Genomic DNA, 19,522 nt, shown 5'->3' with positions numbered 1-19,522 from the left:
AATATGTTGTGATGCATTTTCACAAGTATTTCAAATTACTTTGTTGCTTGGACAATTCTAGCGAAGCACCAGTAGTTTTTGGTGAGATCTTGCCAAAGTCTTACAAGATTTCATGTGTTCTATGAGATCTCCCAAGATTTGGCACTTCTCTGCTACTGCTGGAGACGGTAGGGTGGGCAGCAGAGGCGAGGCAAGTGCCCCCTCTTGGGCTTCCACCACTCAGTGGGCAGGGCCTGCAAAAGACTGATGTACCAGGAAAAGAAAATGACATTATTTTTTAGGAGGCACTCTGAGGTGACCACATGTAGTTGGGAAGTTACTTATCAGAGTTACCGCATTTTTCGCTCCATAGGACGCACTGGACCATAGGACACACCTCGTTTTTACAGAAGGAAAACCAGGAAAGGGGAGGGCTGCTGGAGGGGGAGCAAAGGAGGCAGGGGAAGTTCGGTAGCGATGCTTCCGGGCTTCTCCTGCCTCCCCCACCCCTGCTGACACCGGCGAAAGGGGTGGAGAAAGGGGTAGCCCCGTAGCGATGCTGTCAGGCTGCCCCTTTCTCCCCCCCCCCCCCGCTTCCGCTGGTGTTGGAGGAGGCAGGGGATGCTGCTGCCGGCTCTGGCAGGGGCAGACTTGGTAGCTGCGGGAAACCCATTCTTGGGCCGCCTCCTTGACAGCCGGTGGGGAGGAGGGAGGTGGCCCAAGAGCCCAAACTGCCCGACACCCCATTTCCCGCTGCGCATGGCTCTGGCTTGGACAGCCGTGCACAGCGAAAAACTGGCTCTCACGCTGGGGAGGGGAGGAGGGAGCTCTCCTCCCTGCCCGTTGTCAAGGAAGCCTAGCGGGCGGCGGCCCGAAAAGCTGCAGTTTCTCACCGCTTCCTGCTCACTGGCCACCACCACCTGCCTCTCAAAGGAGCAAATGCAGTGCCTCTCCCAACCGCTGCTCCTCTCTCTCTCTCTCTCTCTCTGCTGGGCGAGGCACAGCACCTCTTGCCCAGCAAAGAGCGAGCAAGCAAGTGAGGCAAGCATGTCCCTTTAACCCCATCAGGGCTGGGCATGTCCGTGCCACCGTCGCCGATTCCTGCTCACTGGCTCCAAAATGGTGGACGCGCCGAGCCTGGAAGAGCACATCCACCATTTCAGAGCCATCGAGCGGGAAGCAGCAGCGGCATGGACAGGCACAGCCCCGATGGGGTTAAAGAAGCACACTCACTCGCTCGCGCTCTTTGCTGGGCGAGGCACAGCGCCTCTTGCCCAGCAAAGAGCGAGCAAGCGTGGGAAGCATGTACCTTTAACCCCATGGGGCTGGGCATGTCCGTGCCACTGCCGCCGCTTCCCGCTTGCCGGTTCCGAAATGGTGGACGTGCCGAGGCTGGAAGAGTTACCCTTTCCACCTGCATCCCAATCCTTGTGGAAAGGGTGACTCAGCATGTCCACCATTTTGGAGCTGGTGAGCAGGAAGCAGTGGCGGTGGCAGCACGGACACGCCCAGCCCCGATGGGGTCAAAGAGGCATGCTTCTCTCACTCGCTCGCTCATTGTTTTGCCCTGCACGGCGGCACCTAACCCTAACCCACTCCTGGCTAGAGCGCAGGGAGGAGCGAGGAGGGATGGGCGGGAGCCATGGCACTGGCGGCGGAGGCATCCCTCAGCTCCCGACTGCAGCGGCAGCCAAGGGATCCCGCTGCCAGAGCCATGGCATTCGCTCCATAGGACGCACAGAGATTTCCCCTTACTCTTGAGGAGGAAAAAGTGCATCCTATGGAGCGAAAAATATGGTAAATACCCTATGCACAATCAGCTAGTACATATCTGCATCCATGAGGGCTAAAAGCACACCCTTCTTTTTGTTAAACAAAAGCTGAGATTCACATAAAGATGTATTTTTCCTCATTCCGTGTTGCCATGGCCTATGCACATAGCCCTGATTATTACCAGGTCAGGAAATAACTGAGAGCGCCAGCTTCAGGGCAACTGTTTGCCTTTCTGCTTGAAGTGATTTCACCTACCGTATCTCATGAGCCTGGTCACAGAGAAGAAGTCAGGAGAGGGACCAGATGGTTAAAATTAAGTCAAATGGAAAGTGCTCTGATTCCACAGCCCAGTTTACCCACTGGACAAAAGAGCAACAAAAACTCTTGGTGGAACAGCCATCCAAAGCACAACATGGACATAATTCTCTTATTTCTAGCACAGCTGCCTATAAATATCAGGAGGACTTGACAATGTGTGTAATTTACAAGCTGACTGGGAAAGTAGGCGCAGAGTCTTTACGGCCAGCCATTCCTTGACCAGAGCACCACCCACATCGCACAGAACCAGTCTTTAAATCAACCTGCACAAACCCCATCTCTCCTCCCAGGCTCAGTCTGTGGGAGACATGCAGGGAGAGAAGAGGCAACAAATCTGCCTCCAGGAACAAATCCAGTTGATATCCAGAAACTAGCTAAACATCAGGACCCCCCAAACAGAGCGCAACTCTCAAGGCTTGAATTGGACCCAGTTTTCTTGATAGATAAAGCACTGCTGAGTCTTACTGGAGAGAAGCCATTTGGAATGATGACATCCAGTGCTTATTTTTAGAGCTTCCATATGTGCACCTCAGCTTTATCTTTGTGGCTGATGAATTTCTACTCTAAATGTTGGTCTTCATTTGCATTATGGAGGAAATTGTTCAGATTTGCTCTGAAGGAGTTGCAACTGAAGGTGTGGGGGACCCCACACTCAGGGGCCAAGCACAGCGCTTGAAACCTCCCTACTCATCCCTCAGTACCTTCCCACATGCTCAGGCCAACTCCATCGTTGACCCTGCTCTGGGAGCTGTGAGAGGATGCGGGGGAGAGCTGTAGAGGAAGAAGAGGTTGGGCAAGAGGTTGGTGAGCAACACAAACTGGGGCAGTAGTGTCTAGAATTAAAATATAAATTACCCATGCCTGTTGCTAGCCTGGGTGGAGAGACATGTGGGGAGGTGGGTGCTGGGAAACACCTGAATTCTGCATGGCAGTAATGCACCCAGGATTGAGAGGGTTCTGTCCTCATCCTGGAGAGTAGTGACTAGTGGGGTGCCACAGGGTTCTGTCTTGGGCCCAGTCTTATTCAACATCTTTATCAATGACTTGGATGATGGGCTTGAGGGCATCCTGAGCAAGTTTGCAGACGACACCAAATTGGGAGGGGTTGCTAATACCCCAGAGGACAGGATCACACTTCAAAATGACCTTAACAGATTAGACAACTGGGCCAAAGCAAACAAGATGAATTTTAACAAGGAGAAATGTAAAGTACTATACTTGGGCAAAAAAAAAATGAAAGGCACAAATACAGGATGGGAGACACCTGGCTTGAGAGCAGTACATGTGAAAAGGATTTAGGAGTCTTGGTAGACCACAAACTTGACATGAGTCAACAGTGTGATGCAGCAGCTAAAGAATCCAATGCAATTCTGGGCTGCATCAATAGGAGTATAGCATCTAGATCAAGGGAAGTAATAGTACCACTGTATTCTGCTCTGGTCAGACCTCACCTGGAGCAATAGATTCAAGCTACAAGAAAGAAGATTCCACCTAAACATTAGGAAGAATTTCCAGACAGCAAGAGCTGTTTGGCAGTGGAATTTGCTGCCAACGAGTGTGGTGGAGTCTCCTTCTCTGGAGGTCTTTAAGCAGAGGCTTGACAGGCATATGTCAAGAATGCTTTGATGGTGTTTCCTGCTTGGCAAGGGGTTGGACTGGATTGCCCTTGTGGTCTCTTCCAACTTTATGATTCTATGATTCTATGTGTGATGCAGCAGCCAAAAAAGCCAATGCAATTCTGGGCTGCATCAATAGGAGTATAGCATCATCAAGGGAAGTAATAGTACCACTGTATTCTGCTCTGGTCAGACCTCACCTGGAGTACTGTGTCCAGTTCTGGGCACCACAGTTCAAGAAGGATACTGACAAGCTGGAACGTGTCCAGAAGAGGGCAACCAAAATGGTCAAAGGCCTGGAAACGATGCCTTATGAGGAACAGCTTAGGGAACTGGGTATGTTTAGCCTGGAGAAGAGAAGGTTAAGGGGTGATATGAGAGGCCATGTTCAAATATATAAAAGGATGTCATATAGAGGAGGGAGAAAGGTTGTTTTCTGCTGCTCCAGTGAAGAGGACACGGAGCAATAGATTCAAGCTACAAGAAAGAAGATTCCACCTAAACATTAGGAAGAATTTCCAGACAGCAAGAGCTGTTTGGCAGTGGAATTTGCTGCCAAGGAGTGTGGTGGAGTCTCCTTCTTTGGAGGTCTTCAAGCGGAGGCTTGATAGCCATCTGTCAGGAATGCTTTGATGGTGTTTCCTGCTTGGCAGGGGGTTGGACTGGTTGGCGGGTCAGGTGGGGGAAATGAGGAAGTTAGTGGGATGGAGGAGTCAGGGCTCCGCTATACTAGAGAGCCATTGCAATGCCCTGACCAACAGGTGGAGGGGAACAGGCAGCCCCTTCCGGCGCCCAAATTAAGTCGCGCCACCAAACGTAAGGTCGGGAAGAAGCGTTTCGGGGGGCCCAAACTCTTATGCTGGGCGCGCAACAGGATACGTCCACTCCCGGATTCTGCGAGTGACTGAGAGGTCATGTTTTCTGCTATCTCTGCACAGTAAATACTATGCACAATAAAACTCTTAAAGACAGAGCGGACTTGGGCATCTTTACTCAATAGTAGCCACAACAGCACCATTACAGGTATCCTATCTCCTCTCAGTTTCCTCTTTTCCAGGTCAAACATACCTAGCTCCTTCAACCATTCCTCCTAAGGCTTGGTTTCCAGACCCTTGATCATCTTGGTCTTCCCTCCTCTGCACACATTCCAGCTTGTAAACACATTTCTTAAATTGTGGTGCCCAAAATTGGACACAGGATTCCAGGTGTGGTCTGACCAAGGCAGAAGAGAGTGGGACTGTGGCTTCCTTTGATCTGGACACTAGACTTCTCTTGATGTAGCCTCACAGGATGGCAATTTCCCAAACGTCAAGGTGTAAAGCAGTTTCCAACTCAATAATGCCAGTTTAAGTGGGTGCTGATGGGTTGAAGTTCTGAGTCAAAGTTCTGGGCCCCAGCCTGCCTTCAGCTGCATGCCCATGTTTTTACAGCATTGAAGGCTCCAGAATGGAACTTAATTATTCAATCCATTACTCTGCAAGGAACACAGAAAGGTGCATGGGGACATGGAAGAAAGCAAGACAGAAATGGAATCCGTAGTGGGAGGGGGATCAGAATAAGAGTAAAACTTGATTTGCAAATAAAGTCATTTTTCCTTCCAACATTAACTCCATCATATATACATTTTGATTTCCCTAGCGATACCCTCTCCCCACCTTCACTGGATGAAAAATTAAATAAAACAGCACAAGTCCTCTCTAATATTTGCTATATTTAGGTAATGAAATGAAGCACACATTCAGGGCTTTGCCATTAGGAAACTTTTAAAAACAGTCTGGATTAACACCAAGCAAGCTAAGAGATGTCCTTTTAACAAATCCTACAAATACTGAGCGATCTAGCTTCATTTTTTCAAAGTTCCCTTCTGTTTGCTGAAAAGAGCGTGAAAGCAAAGCAGTAGTGAATATCTGCTTCTCTTGGGCAATTTCTTAACAGATTAATAAAAAATATGATCCTCAGCAGTAGTAATTGCAACTCAACTCATGCTTAGGCTCAGAGGACAAACCATTCACCCTGGGCATTTTATTCTGCAAACCTCTTCAAACTACTTCAGTTCATCCACAGAAGTGAAGCAACACATTCCCTCCTTTTGCCAGTACAGTAGGAATCCCGTCCTATAGACATTTCCTACTTGAAACTGGCAATTCAAACTTTTTGTTTAAAAGAAAACAAAATCTCCAGGATCTTAACATGAGCAATCTGAAACAGGGAAGGTGGATAAACCAGGAATTCTCTCTAGTGGTGTAACTGTTTGAGCTGCTTTGCAGCAAAAATGACAAAGGCTCTTGTGGTAGCCTTTCTGCAACAAATTTCTTCCTGCAACAAATTTGCATTAAAAAAATAAATTTTAAAAAATTAACAGTCCTAACCATGGCTACTTAGAAGTAAATCCTGTTTGAGTCAATGGGGCTCACACTCAGGTACGTGCCATTTGGATTGCAGGCTAACAGTCATGATGGCATAAGCTTTACGTGGACAGGCACGCAGCCAGTGTGGTGTAGTGGTTAGAGTGGCAGACTAGGCCAGGGTTCAAATTACCACTTGGTCACGAAGCTCACAGGGTGACATTGGGCCAGACCTGCCTCTCAGCCTGACTTACCTCACAAGGTTGTTGTGGGGATTAAATGAAGAGGAGGAAGATACCCATGTATGCTACCCTGAGCTCCTTGGGCAAAAGAAGGTGGGGTTTTAATGCAATAATAAATAAATAATAAACAATACATACAGGGGTGTAGAAGAATTGTAAAAGATGGGAGTTGGACAGCAATGAAATGCAGTAATACAAGCAATTCATGTAAAACTGCTCTGTATGTAAAATAAGCACAGTGACCACTCACAAAATACAACCCCCTTACAATGGCTTGGTCCCCTGACACTGGTCAAATCTGGAGCGCCTCCTCCAGTGTAACAGCCCCATTTAGTTAAACTGACTCCTTTGGACTTAAGCCCATCTATTAAAGGTGCTTCAAAAGTCCTTTCAGCTAAATTGGGATGCACAGAGAGGCACCTCTTTCTCTCAGGGCAGGACCTTCAGCTGGGAGAGTCCAGGTGGGGAGGCTCTCACAATATGTGCTCACAATCTTTTTATCTCCAGGTAAGCAAGGATTTTACCCTGTTGAAGAGCTTGACTCTTCCTAGTTCTTAAATAAATAATACTCCAGGAAAACAGAGCAGAACAAAGAGAAGGTAACACCTCAGTCCAATGCATGAAAATAAAACAATGATTCATTTCAGCAAGGTTAACGTCTGTATTGTTTTATGCTATGAATTCTGTAAATGCAAGGTCTTTGTCAAATTAACTGAAATTCTGAGGAGAGGTATAATATTGCTGCCTGGCCTGCTATGGTCCATGGGGTCACGAAGAGTCGGACACGACTAAACGACTAAACAACAACAATTATCCCAGTGCCCTTGCCCAGGATGCAGTACAAAGTGGGTGCAAAACCAAGTTCAGAGAATACATTTTGAATCAAGTTACACTAAATCCTTCTTCAGAAGGCGGCAGCAGGAGAAGCACCTAGTGGAACCCAGAGATCTCTAGCTGGCATCTCCTAAAACTGCGATTCTCAACAAGGGGTCACACCCCACCCTCACAGGAGGTAGAATATGAAGATCTCAGGGTGCATCTAAAATTAAAAAATAAACACCACAAAATTCCAATCCATTTCGAAATTCGACAAAATCATTAGGAGAGCCAGAGTTGAAGCATATGTGTGTTGTGTGTTTGTTAGGGCACAGGTTTAAAAGGGATGAGAAAACTGCCCTAAGCAATGCTAAGAAATGCTTTCTGTATTAGACTCAAGATCAACCTAGTGAAACATCCTGCTTCCCACCGTGATCAACTAGATGCCACCAAGGAGCCCAGAACCAGGGACGTAGCCAATGCCCTCCTGTTGCCTCCCCAACACCTGATGTTCACCGATAGACTGCGCCTGAACTTCTGAAGGCAGGAGCTCCCCCATACCTCCTATGGCAAAGCATGGCTGGGAGACCCGTCTAAGAATACCGGATCAGCCTTCCTAGGTCAAACCAAGGACCCACCTTCCAGAAGTAAGATGAACATCCCTCCCCGTGTCTCTTGTCCCTGGCATTCCATCCTCAGAGGTAGACTGCTCCGGAACCTGGAGGCTCTACTCCTCTCAGACGGCTCTCGGCAGCAGCATCCTCCTAAGAGAGAAGCGCGCCAGCAGGACCCGAAGGCAACTCGCCCGTCCTCCTTCCGCAAGGCAAAAAAACCCCGGCCGAGGGGCAAGCCAACTTTCTCGGCCTGGCCTCTGGTGCGCATCCCGCCCGCCCCACCGCGGAGAAAGGCCCTGCCGGGCGGCGGGAAAACAGTGCCTTACCGAGAAGCCGGCCCAGAAGGGGCACGAGTGGCGGACGCGGGCCGAGGTGGTGAGCGCCAGGGCGGCGAAGCTGACGGCCACGATGAGGCAGCCGAGGACCATCTGGGTGACGCCGAGGGCCAGCATGATCCGCGAGCGGGTGCGGTACTCGCGCAGGCGGGAGAGACTGCGCGACAGCGCGGCGGGGCTGAGCGAGCGCGGCGCCCCGATGGGCATCATCCTCAAGGGGGCGGCGGCGCTGCTTCGCCCGGCCGGCGGCATCTCTCCGGCCCGGCGGGCGCGGCGGCGGCGGCGCTCTCAAGGGCGGCTCATCCTAGCCCGAGACGACGCCGGCCGGGAGCGCAGCGCGCGGGGGAGCCGCGGGGCCCGCGCCGCCCTCGTCGCCGCCGCCTGCCGCCCTCGCCCATGGCCGCCGGGGACCCTCAGCGCGCACTCGGCCGCGGCCGGAGCCACTCCGCAGGCGGCATGGCTGGTCGAGGCTCCGCTCAGCCGGGTTGCCTCGCCGCCGCCGCCGCCGCCGCTACTACCGCCGCTACCGCAGCAAGCGCTCTGGCTGGCGCCGCCTCCGCCTCTAGCACCTCCTTCCCGCTCCGGGCGCCGCTGATCCTCCGCGCCGGCGGGCAGGTGCTGCAGCGGCACAGCTCCCTCCGCCGCTGCCTCCGCGCCCCGCTCCAGCCACCGGCGTTACCCAATGCCAGCCAGCTGGCCGGCCCAGAAAGGAAGGTGTGAGGCGCCTCCCTCCGCCCCTGGCAAGCCGCAGCCCCGGGGCAGGGAGGGGGCGGCCGAGGAGGCTCCGCACGGGCTGCAGCGCTGCGGGGGGAGCCGCGGGAAGGGGGGCGTGGAGAGAGACGAGGACGCTCCTCCCACGCCCCCCGCTCTCCCTCCTAGTTCTGCATGGACGCTGAACTCCCCCCCCCCTTTCCAGCTCCAGCCTAGCTGCGTTTACTCGAAAGTAAGCCCACCCCCAGGTCATTGTCTGGTAAAGGGGGAATTGGACATTTCGCCAAGGGCCCTGCGGGGGACGGGGACAGCGCCCTCAGGGAGCGGGTTGTGCTTGTGTGAGGACGGGCGCGGGGGCACTTGGGTTCGAGGCCCGGCAGGGCTGAGAAGAGTCTCCTGCCCGAAGTTCTGGAGAGACGCTGCCAGTTCGTGTCCGGGTGGCCTGTCTTGGTGTGAGGCAGCTTCCTAAGCCCAGGAAAGGGGGGGCTCATCTTCCGCTAAGGCCTTGCTTGGGACTTAAGCAGGAGAAAGGAGTGTGTCCCTTGAAGATAACCCACAGCTATTACAACAGATCACAGAAATAAATGTAGAAAGATAGATTAAATGTTTAGGGGTATGGTTAACTGCTAAAAACAAATATATTTAACGATAATTACATACATACGTGGAAAGAAGTTAAGAGATGAAACTATCGTTTTGGGGAAGAATATCTGCTGTAAAAATGAATATGCTACCAAAAGAAGAAGATAACCCACACCTGTCCTTGCCAGAGAAGATCCACAGTGGTGGCCAACAAGCTCTCCACCATCGCTGGTCTCCAGGAGCTGCTCCAAAGGTTCCTGTGATGCAGTTCGGAAAACACTGCCATACATACTTCAGTACTTTCAACTTCTGTGTTGCAGATGCAACTAAGTAACTCTTGGGTTTTTAAAAAATCAGCCATTATTTGGTTGCTTCCTCCAGCAGCCAATGAATGCATTCCCTACTTGGAGCTATGGACCTTCTTCCCATAAAAAAACATGTTCAGTCAGTGTAACAAGATCCCCACAAAAATGTGGGAAACTGGCATAGCTACAATAAAGTTGCTGCCAATGGGAGGCTGGTCACTTGGGCATTGAGTTTAAATGGGAAAGGGGTTAAATGTTTTCTCCAAAATAAGAAGGAAAACAAGACGATTTCCTGTTACCTGCACACTTCTTGGCTTGAACTACTACAATCCACTTCTGCCAATCCCACATTCTCTGGCCAATCAGCTTTTTTCAATGCTCAGCCAATCCCAAACTATTCCCAAACCCAAACACCTCCAGGGAGAAAACCATATTCATATAGCAACTGCTAGGGCAGACTGAGACACTTTTGCTTAAATCTATATATATTCATTTGCATCCTTATAGGTAATCCAGCCAAGCCACTTCCAAATTGTCTGGGCTTTTGACTCTGAAGCCCTGGCAATTTTGCAAGCCAATTAGAATTATTCTTCCATTCTGAGCATGCCCAGACCTCCTCCTTAGTAAAGCAGTAAAACTGTAGAAATAGGCACATTCTGCTGGGAGTCTAACTACAGTGATCAGCTGGTGGGTGGTATTTTCAAATCCCACGTCCTTTGCCAATGTGGTTTGAAATCAAACCACACACAGAAAGACACAGGGCTTTTTAGGTACTCTGCAAACCCTTCTTTCATCAAGGAGGTGCATCTTTACTTGCTCCATAGCCTGACTTCATATATCACCTCAGGCATAAGGCAGGTGGGCAGCGGGGGGAGGGACACAGCATTGTGCTAATTTAGGTCCCACCAGGTTCCCTGGCCAGATGTTGCCCCCTCACAGTTCTGAGCAAGATGGACCATTCTTCTGACAGCCTAAATCATCTTCCAAGGTTCTTCTGAGGAAGGCTGAAATTCACATATCATTTTGAAATAGCCATATCTTAGGCTGCAGATCTCCAGCATCTTATAGGGAGAGGGAGATAACTTTCACGAGTCACCAGCTCACTTTCTTAGACACTGTACTTTTAAGCCCTCTGGCTATATAGCTGCTGTCCAAGGCAAGGTGACATTGCTCCTGCTTCTACTTGTGCTTTCTGATGACTCAGTTACACACGTAGCATACAAAAAATGCCATCTGTAAAGATGGAGGATAAGAAAGGAACCCAATCCTTACTACCAGCAAGTTCTCAGCTTTGAGAAAGTGGGCAGAAATAAAAAACCCCAATCATGCCAAAGTGCTTTTTTCCCTCTTGAAAGGGAAATACTTGATTCTGTGTGTTTTACAGGGAAGAGTCCAGCGTAGTGCTCAGAAAAAAGCCGCTCCTATCCCCAGTTACTGCTACTTGTAAGTTTTTATTATTATTCATATTTATTATTAGTCACTTTTTCAGAAATGTAACCTCAAAGTGGCTTACAGAAACAAAGCATTTAAAAAACGAGTAAAAACAACCCAAAATGCTTAACCTTAGACTCATAGCTAGAAGCAGTAAGAACTGACAGAATTAAGAAAAAGTAAAACTTAAGGAATGCCTGGATGAGATTTTTAAATACAGAAGTGGTGAACAAGGGTCTTCATAGCAAATCTGCTTAGGTTACAAATTTCAGCACTAATATTCTTAGCTCAATAATTTTTGGTAGAAACAAGTCTGACAAATGTCTAGATAAAAATTTTAAAATGAGGAATCAAATGGAATATTTGGTGTTTTGGGAGAGCAAAACGACTTCGTGTGTTTGGAAGAGGGCATGAAAGAACTGGGGGCAGAGGAGTGTCACCATGTGAGGATGTCAGACTCCAAATTCAAATGGAGATAGCAAAGGGAATAAAAGTCAGAGTATGGGCGCGGGGAGAGACCAGGGATGAAATAATGAGAGAATAAGTAAGCACAGGAAGGAAGGGAACCTCTGAATCTCACTGGGTGACCTTGGGCCAGTTACTGCCCCTCAGGCTATACCTCACAGGGTGGTTGTGAGGATAAAATGTGGCGGGTGAGAACCATGGGCGCCACCTTGAGCTTGGAGGAAAAAGTGGGATATAAATGCAATAACCAAATGATACATAAATTACTTTCAAGTAATTAAGCATAGGGTCAGGCTGTTAGTCTAGCAAACTGCTTGTTTTGGTGATTGGAAATGAAACACATAAAGTTTCCTTCTACAAATAAGACCATGAGTCCATCTAACTCAGCGTTGTCTACAATATTGACTGCATGCAGCAATCCAGAGTTTCAGGCAGGGAACTCTCCTCCCAGCCTTGACCTGGAGATGCCAGGGATTGGGCAAGGCTGGCACCTCCTGCATGCAGAACAGATGCTCGACCACGGAGCGATGGCCTTTGCCAAAACGTGGCCATGAGAACGGAATCTAAGAACCCAAACCCACCAATTGTATATCACCATTGTAATACGGAGGCCATGTAGGATCTTCCTACAGCCCTTAGGGATTGTTCTAGTTGATTAGAGCATGGTGCTGATAACATCAAGGTTGCAGGTTCAATCCCCATATGAGGCAGCTGCATAGTCCTGCATTGCAGGGGGTTGGACTACATGACCCTCAGGGTCACTTCCAACTCCACAATTTTCACTTGCTCTCTCTGATAAAGTATGTCAAGTGTTAGAATGCTATTTCAACTCTGTCCCTTTCACAGAAACCCCTTTGAATAGAATCAGGGAGCAACTGCAGCAGTACCGGTAATGCAGCCAAGGTCATAAACAAACTAGCAGCAGAGTTCAGTATATGATTGCTCAGAGGTCTTAACCGTAAGTAGTTACCCTCCAAGGTGCTACTTTTGGAAAAGATAAAATTGGCTTCATCAGCAGTTGGAGCAATGCCCGCTTTCCCAGAGGAAGAATTATAAGAAAACTTTGATTGCATCTGTCTGATCTCAAGCTAATGAAAATTTGGTACCAGGAGGAACCGCTCATTCCATTTGCATCAAGCGTTTTACAAATGGATGCCTAATATATATAGAGGTGGTTTTTTGTTTTGGTTTTTTAAATGCATTTATCTTTGCTCCATTCTGTGGTGTTGCTTCCCAAGATGCTCAAGTAGCCAAGCATTCAAAATGTTGTAGCCAAAGCAGACTCTCTCTCCCCCCCCCCACCAGGCCTATGGAATAATGACATGGGCTTCTTTGGTTCAATAGCCCCTGGCTTTGCAAGGCCAGGACCACCTTTAATTCAAACATGCATTTCTTAATATGATTACCACATATTTATATGGTGGGAAATACTCTTATTGAGACACATCTTCCGCCAGGCCATGATCCAGTAGGGGATCCCAACCCTCCAACAGAAGACTAACAAGTGTGGTGCAGTGGCTAGTGTGTCAGACTAGGACCTGGGACACCAGGGTTCAGATCCTCACTCAGCAAGGAAGCTCACTGGGTGGCCTTGGAGTCAGTCGCTGCCTTTCAGCCTAACCTACCTCACAGGGTTGTTGTGCAGATTCATTTTTGGGGGGGGAACCATGTACACCACTTTGAGCTGCTTGGAGAAAAAGGTGGGATATAAAATATGTAAAATAAATAAATAAATTTACTTGGTTTTTCTTCTCCATATCTGGCCAAAGTGGCAAGTCCCATAAAAATGGCAATAAGACAATTAAACAACAATGAAAGCAAAACAGCAAGGACAAAAGAGCCAGGAGAAGCCAGGTAGCAAGGACAGCAAAGTGATGATGATGATGATGATGATGATGATGATGATGATGATGATGATGATGATGTATTAACAGTGATAAGTATGGCAAAGATTTAGCCAACTTCCTTGGACTCTGAAATAATAATGCCCCCTTTGATGTCAGAGTCTTTTTGTTGTTGTTGTTGTTTAGTTGTTTAGTCCTGTCCGACTCTTTGTGACCCCATGGACCAGAGCACGCCAGGCACTCCTGTCTTCTTCTTTTAATGGCAGAGTCTTTTAGCTGCCATTAAAAGAGCACTAAATTGTGCCTCCTTTAACCTTTACATTTTTTTCCTTTGCAGTTCAGCCCATCAGTTCTCTTATCGGTCATCAGATTTCATTTGAGCTCCTGAAGAGCAGGAGGCTTCAAAGGCAGACCTTCAGCTGCTGTGGATCCTGCCTCGCTTGGTATAATGCTGCATTATGTGTCCTGCAGAATCCCATTCAAAGCTCATGTCAATTGACCCTGCCCAGGGCTGAACTCAGAATGGGTTGCTCTCCCTGCTTTGAAAGGAAGCCATGGTGCCCAAAGTCAATGACAGAATCTATCCGAATGTTGCCATTCTAAGACCTCTGTTCTCTAACATGATAGCAGGACATGCCTGCAATTGTCAGATGCCCTGATTATACAGTACTGTACATGCTTCTCGTTGCTAATAATTTGCACCAGGAAGGGCTTGGAGCAGTTTCTTAACGCACAGACAGTACCTTATTTCACAGGTTTGGTGAGTGCATGGAGGGGTGCCTGAGCTGGATTTGGGGGCAGCAGCTACGTGGATTAGCTAGGCTTGGAGGGACTCTTGGCTCAGGGGGCAATTGCCAGGGGCTAGCTGCTCCATCATTGGAGGAAACAAGCAATAAAAGCACCCAGCTTGACTTGTAAGTCTGGCAACAGTAATTGGCATGTGACTATTGATGTTTGTTTGATTTTCATCTGTGGGGAAATGTACTGCATCAGCACCCGATCCACAAACATTGTGCAAATATTGTCCCTTGTGGGACAATAAATCACATGGAGAACTTGAAGGGGAGCACACAGAGTCTGCCATCTGCAAGGGGACCCAAAGCTCCAGGGAGCTTGCTTCCCCACTCACTGACAGAAAGATCACTTGTAAAGACTTTGTAACTAAGCCTTGGTGCCTGAGTTTGTCTATTTTTCATCCCCCCCTCCATGTCCTTTTTCCTTTTGTGCCATGACTTTTAGCTTGTAAAACCTGAGGGCAGAGACCATTTCATTAATGAGTGTTGTAAACCGCTCCAGAAGCCTTTTTCTCAGTTAATGAGAGGGGTTTATAAACACATCCAATAAATAAATAAAAAATGATAATGTGTCAAAGTCACGAAACTGTGAAACTGAAAGAGGCTGTGCCAAACTAATCCTTACTTGGTGTGCCTTTTGGTCCAGGGCTAGAACAAGGGAAGAGGACAGGGACTGGGTCTGCTTTCACCATTCCCATCCTTCCCACAGTCAGCCTTGGTGTATATAGGTTAGAGACCATCCTTCCTGGGTCTTAGCCTAATCCTGTACCCATCACACCCAGGTGGGGATCCTTTTTTAATCTGAGAGCCACATCCCATCACGGGCACCACATGTCTATGGTGGGTGCAGGTCAGAGGCAAAGAGGGTGGAAATACAACTGACATGACTCATAGCTTTGCACAGTAGGCAACATCCCATCCACAAAGAAATCAGAGGCTTACACACACCTCTGCATCATCCATTCAGTTTAAGAATTCATTTTTAAGGGACTCATAGCTGAATGGTTCCCTGAAGCAGCTGATCCTTCCAGCAATCATAGGCCCCTCTAAGGGGGCTTTCTAACCTCTAAAGATTTCACTTGTCCACTTGCTCTACCTGGCCAACTGTTCCAAGTCTCACACATGCTGTTCTGTCCTGGGTTTATTGCTGGTGTGGGGGAAGGGCCTTAGTTCAGTGGGTAGAGCACCTGTGTTGCATGCAGAGGTCTCATTAAATCCCCAGCATCTCCACGTATATAACAACAACAACTTATTATTTATACCCCATCCATCTGGCTGGGTTTCCCCAGCCACTCTGGGCGGCTTCCAACAAAAGATTAAAAATACATTAAAACATCAGTCATTAAAAACTTCCCTAAACAGGTAGATCAGGCCCCACAGTATGCCAACATCTTCATGGCAGATGAAGGCACCCGCATGGCCCCACAGTATGCCAACATCTTCATGGCAGATTTAGAACAACGTTTCCTTAACTCCTACCCACTCAAACCTCTCCTGTACCTGCGATACATTGACGATATTTTTATTATCTGGACACATGGACAACAGACCCTGGAAACCTTCCACCAGACCCTGGAAACCTTCCACCAGACATTCAATGACTTTCACCCCACCATCAACCTAACAATGAACCAATCTATGCAAGAAATACATTTTTTGGACACTACTATAAAAATACAGGATGGACGTATAGACACCACCTTATACAGAAAACCAACTGACCGACAAACATATCTACATGCTTCTAGCTACCATCCCAAACATACCAAACAATCCATCGTATACAGCCAGGCCTTACGTTACAACCGCATCTGTTCCAACTCTACAGACAGAGAATCTCACCTAAGAGATCTACAGCAAACCTTTTTAGAACTAAAATATCCACCTGATGAAGTTAAACAACAGATCAACAGAGCCAGACAGATACCTAGAGAGAACCTGCTGCAAGACAGACCCAAAAAAGAAAATAACAGAACACCACTAGTCATCACATACAGCTCCCAAGCTAAAACAGTACAACGCATCATCAGAGATCTACAGCCTCTCCTGGACAATGACCGCTCCCTTTCTCAAGCTCTGGGAGGAAGACCTTTCATTGCCTACAGACAGCCACCCAATCTTAAACAACTCCTCACCCACAATAATACAACCACCAGACTTAACATGGACACTGGTACCAGAGCCTGCAATAAACCCAGATGCCAACTTTGCTGCCACATACACCCAGACAACACCATTACTGGCCCCAACAACATCCAACATACCATCTCAGGACTATTTAATTGCTCATCCTCTAACATTGTGTATGCCATCAAATGCCAACAGTACCCTTCAGCTCTCTATATTGGACAAACAGGCCAAACCCTACGCCAAAGGATAAATGGACATAAATCTGACATCAGGAACCAGAAGACAGAAAAACCAGTAGGAGAACACTTCAATCTCCCAGGACATTCTATACAAGATCTCAAAGTAGCTGTCTTACTACAAAAGAATTTCAGAAATAGACTGGAAAGAGAAGTTGCTGAATTGCAACTTATCACCAAGCTCAAAACCATGGAGGGACCTGGTTTGAACAGAGATATCGGGTTCTTATCTCATTATACATGATAAGCGATCTTCAGCCATCTCAACCCTTGCTTTTTCATGCAAAACCATTTGCAGTCGTTTGCGGTCATCAACAGCTATCAGTCAGTCAATCACCCATTTCCACCACCCTTCTGAGTGATCCCCCCTCCCCATCCCCACCCCTCCCCACCCCTTCTCTACATAAGTGCCTGGAAACTTCCATTTCACTGTATCTGAAGAAGTGTGCATGCACACGAAAGCTCATACCAAAATAAAAACTTAGTTGGTCTTTAAGGTGCTACTGAAGGAATTTTTTTATTTTAGGTAGATCAGGGAATGTCCTCTGTCTGAAACCAATCAGTGTACATAATAATAGAAGGAAATGTCATCCCAGTGCTGGAAAGGGGAGGTCCATGTGCTCCATCTGTTGAGTGCTTACCCCCTGTGGCTTCACTCTGCAGAGTCAGTGAAAGGCAGGAGCAATAGGGAGGATTCTTAGGGATTTAACTCTTCAGATTGTCTCCCTCAATTTCAAGGACAGGAAAGGGGGCAGGGATGCTTCCCATCAGTCCCTTTCCCAAGACTATTAGTGAAATGAAGGAAACTGTCAGTAAGGTGAGCAAGAACCAGGTTTTTCAAGGGGATAATAAATTGGGACCACTGACATTGTCTCCTCCAAGCCTCAACTATTTCTCACAAAGGGAACTGTCCTTGGACCATCAAAAGTGGAATTTCAACTGTTGCAGGAGAGGGAACTTCACTTACACATCCCATTTTCTGTTGGAGGCACAGGATATAATTCTTGCTTGGTAGCAGATGAAAATCATATAATTCCAGAGATGACCTAAGGACTGAGCATCAGTCTGCTTCACAGAGTCTCAGACAGGTTTCCTAAAAATAGAAAAGCGAGTTTGCTGAAACTTGGCAGTGTAGAAGCAACGTCTACAGGCATCTTTCAGTCTGAGCAATGAAGAGAGCAGGTTTCCATTACTCATATGAGTGTCACAGAATTCTCTCTCTCTCGGGGCAGGGGGAAGGACCCACAATCAGCCTCAAACAGCAATGAAAAGTAGTGCTGATGGCAATATGGAAAAACACTGCAGCATTCATATGGGACTCCTGCAGGTGCCAGTTATTGAGCATTCAACATGATTTGCTGGTGAAAAAGCTTATGCATAATTAGACTATGTCTGCACTTCATTAAATTTCCAGTCTAAGTTCATGGGCAAGTCATATGTCAATGCACATTCACCATAATGTTCTTGCAAGGTGTTTATATATCTTCTCATTCATCATTCATCCATTCTGAACTTTCCAATGCATTTCTCCCTCACTTTCCTAACAGCAAAAAGGCCAACAGAGCAATTTAATGCACTTTAATTATGCCAATCCCTGCGAAAGGGTGAGCTCCCGTTGCTCGGTCCCAGCTCCTGCAAACCTAGCAGTTCGAAAGCACGTCAAAGTGCAAGTAGATAAATAGGTACCACTCCAAGAGGTGTTTCCATGTGCTGCTCTGGTTCGCCAGAAGCGGCTTTGTCATGCTGGCCACATGACCTGGAAGCTGTACACCAGCTCCCTCAGCCAATAACGTGAGATGAGCGCCGCAACTCCAGAGTTGGTCACGACTGGACCTAATGGTCAGGTGTCCCTTTACCTTTATACTTTAGGTATGTCCTTGAATCCCTTCCACAAAACAAAAGGAAAGCCAAGAGGCAGCCCTGACCTTCACTGAATAACATTGAAGCAATGGAGAGAAAAAGCCTCTTTCAGAGCCCAAGGGTGACACAAGGTGCTTAAAGCCCTCTGGGAACAGCCTCACAACACAAATTTGCATATAATATAATTTACGTGTATAGATATGTGTGTTAAACATAGCAGAAAAGATAAATGTATTTACTAGGAGATTTTTTAAAAATAAAGTAGTTCTTATGAGAATGGGTAGAAAGGGTGAAGCTGGGCCATCCTGGCCCAGTTTGATCCTAAACTCCAGACTGCCCAGGAGTTGGGAAGCCTCATAATGGAGGAGGGAGAAAGATTGTTTTCTGCTGCTCCAGAGAAGCGGACACGGAGCAATGGATCCAAACTACAAGAAAGAAGATTCCACCTAAACATTAGGAAGAACTTCCTGACAGTAAGGGCTGTTCGGCAGTGGAATTTGCTACCAAGGAGTGTGGTGGAGTCTCCTTTTTTGGAGGTCTTTAAGCAGAGGCTTGACAGACATATGTCAAGAATGCTTTGATGGTGTTTCCTGCTTGGCAGGGGGTTGGACTGGAAGGCCCCTGTGGTCTCTTCCAACTCTATGATTCTATGATTCTATAATTATTTGTATCTGCAGCTGCTATGTAGCCTTTGCCAACCTGGTGCCCTCCAGACACTTTGGCTGGGGCTGATGAGACTTCTGGAGAGCACCAGGTTGCCAAGGGCTACACTGAGTGCCTGTCCTCCTCTTCCCAGTCAGGCTTCTCACCCTTTTTCTGTCGGTCATATAAATCCTGTGCCATCTTGCAGCCCATTAAATTGCATGGAACTCCCAGAAGTTCATTTCTAGCCTCCCACAAATTCTTTTGCAGAAGGATAACCTAGTTTGCTCCCAGGGCTCATGTGGCTTTTATGGCTTGCTTTCTGAAGATGTGGTGCTCCCTCAATGTTTATTCTTCTAGTACATCACTTTGGCACCCAGGATATTTTGCTGCACTTTCCAACCTGGAGATTAACTAGGAAGCGAAACCTATTACAGAGCTGGCAAAGTGCCAGTCCTTAAAATGGGTGGGGTATGCAAGGAAT

General features: G+C 47.7%; 1 protein-coding gene across 1 annotated transcript in view; it reads right to left on the bottom strand.

The window, feature by feature from the left end:
* ENTREP2 (endosomal transmembrane epsin interactor 2) overlaps positions 1 to 8,316 on the bottom strand; it is a 150,463-nt gene extending 142,147 nt beyond the window's left edge. Inside the window, exon 1 of the mRNA XM_035131777.3 lies at positions 8,030 to 8,316. Coding sequence (XP_034987668.3) covers positions 8,030 to 8,290 — 261 coding nt within the window. The 5' untranslated portion in view covers positions 8,291 to 8,316. The remainder of the gene's footprint in view (positions 1 to 8,029) is intronic.
* Positions 8,317 to 19,522: the final 11,206 nt, after the last annotated feature.

Source organism: Zootoca vivipara, chromosome 13 (assembly GCF_965207765.1).
Source record: "Zootoca vivipara chromosome 13, rZooViv2.hap1.1, whole genome shotgun sequence".
In the NCBI taxonomy this organism is placed as follows: Eukaryota; Metazoa; Chordata; class Lepidosauria; order Squamata; family Lacertidae; genus Zootoca; species Zootoca vivipara.
This window is presented reverse-complemented; position numbering and strand designations above follow the sequence as displayed.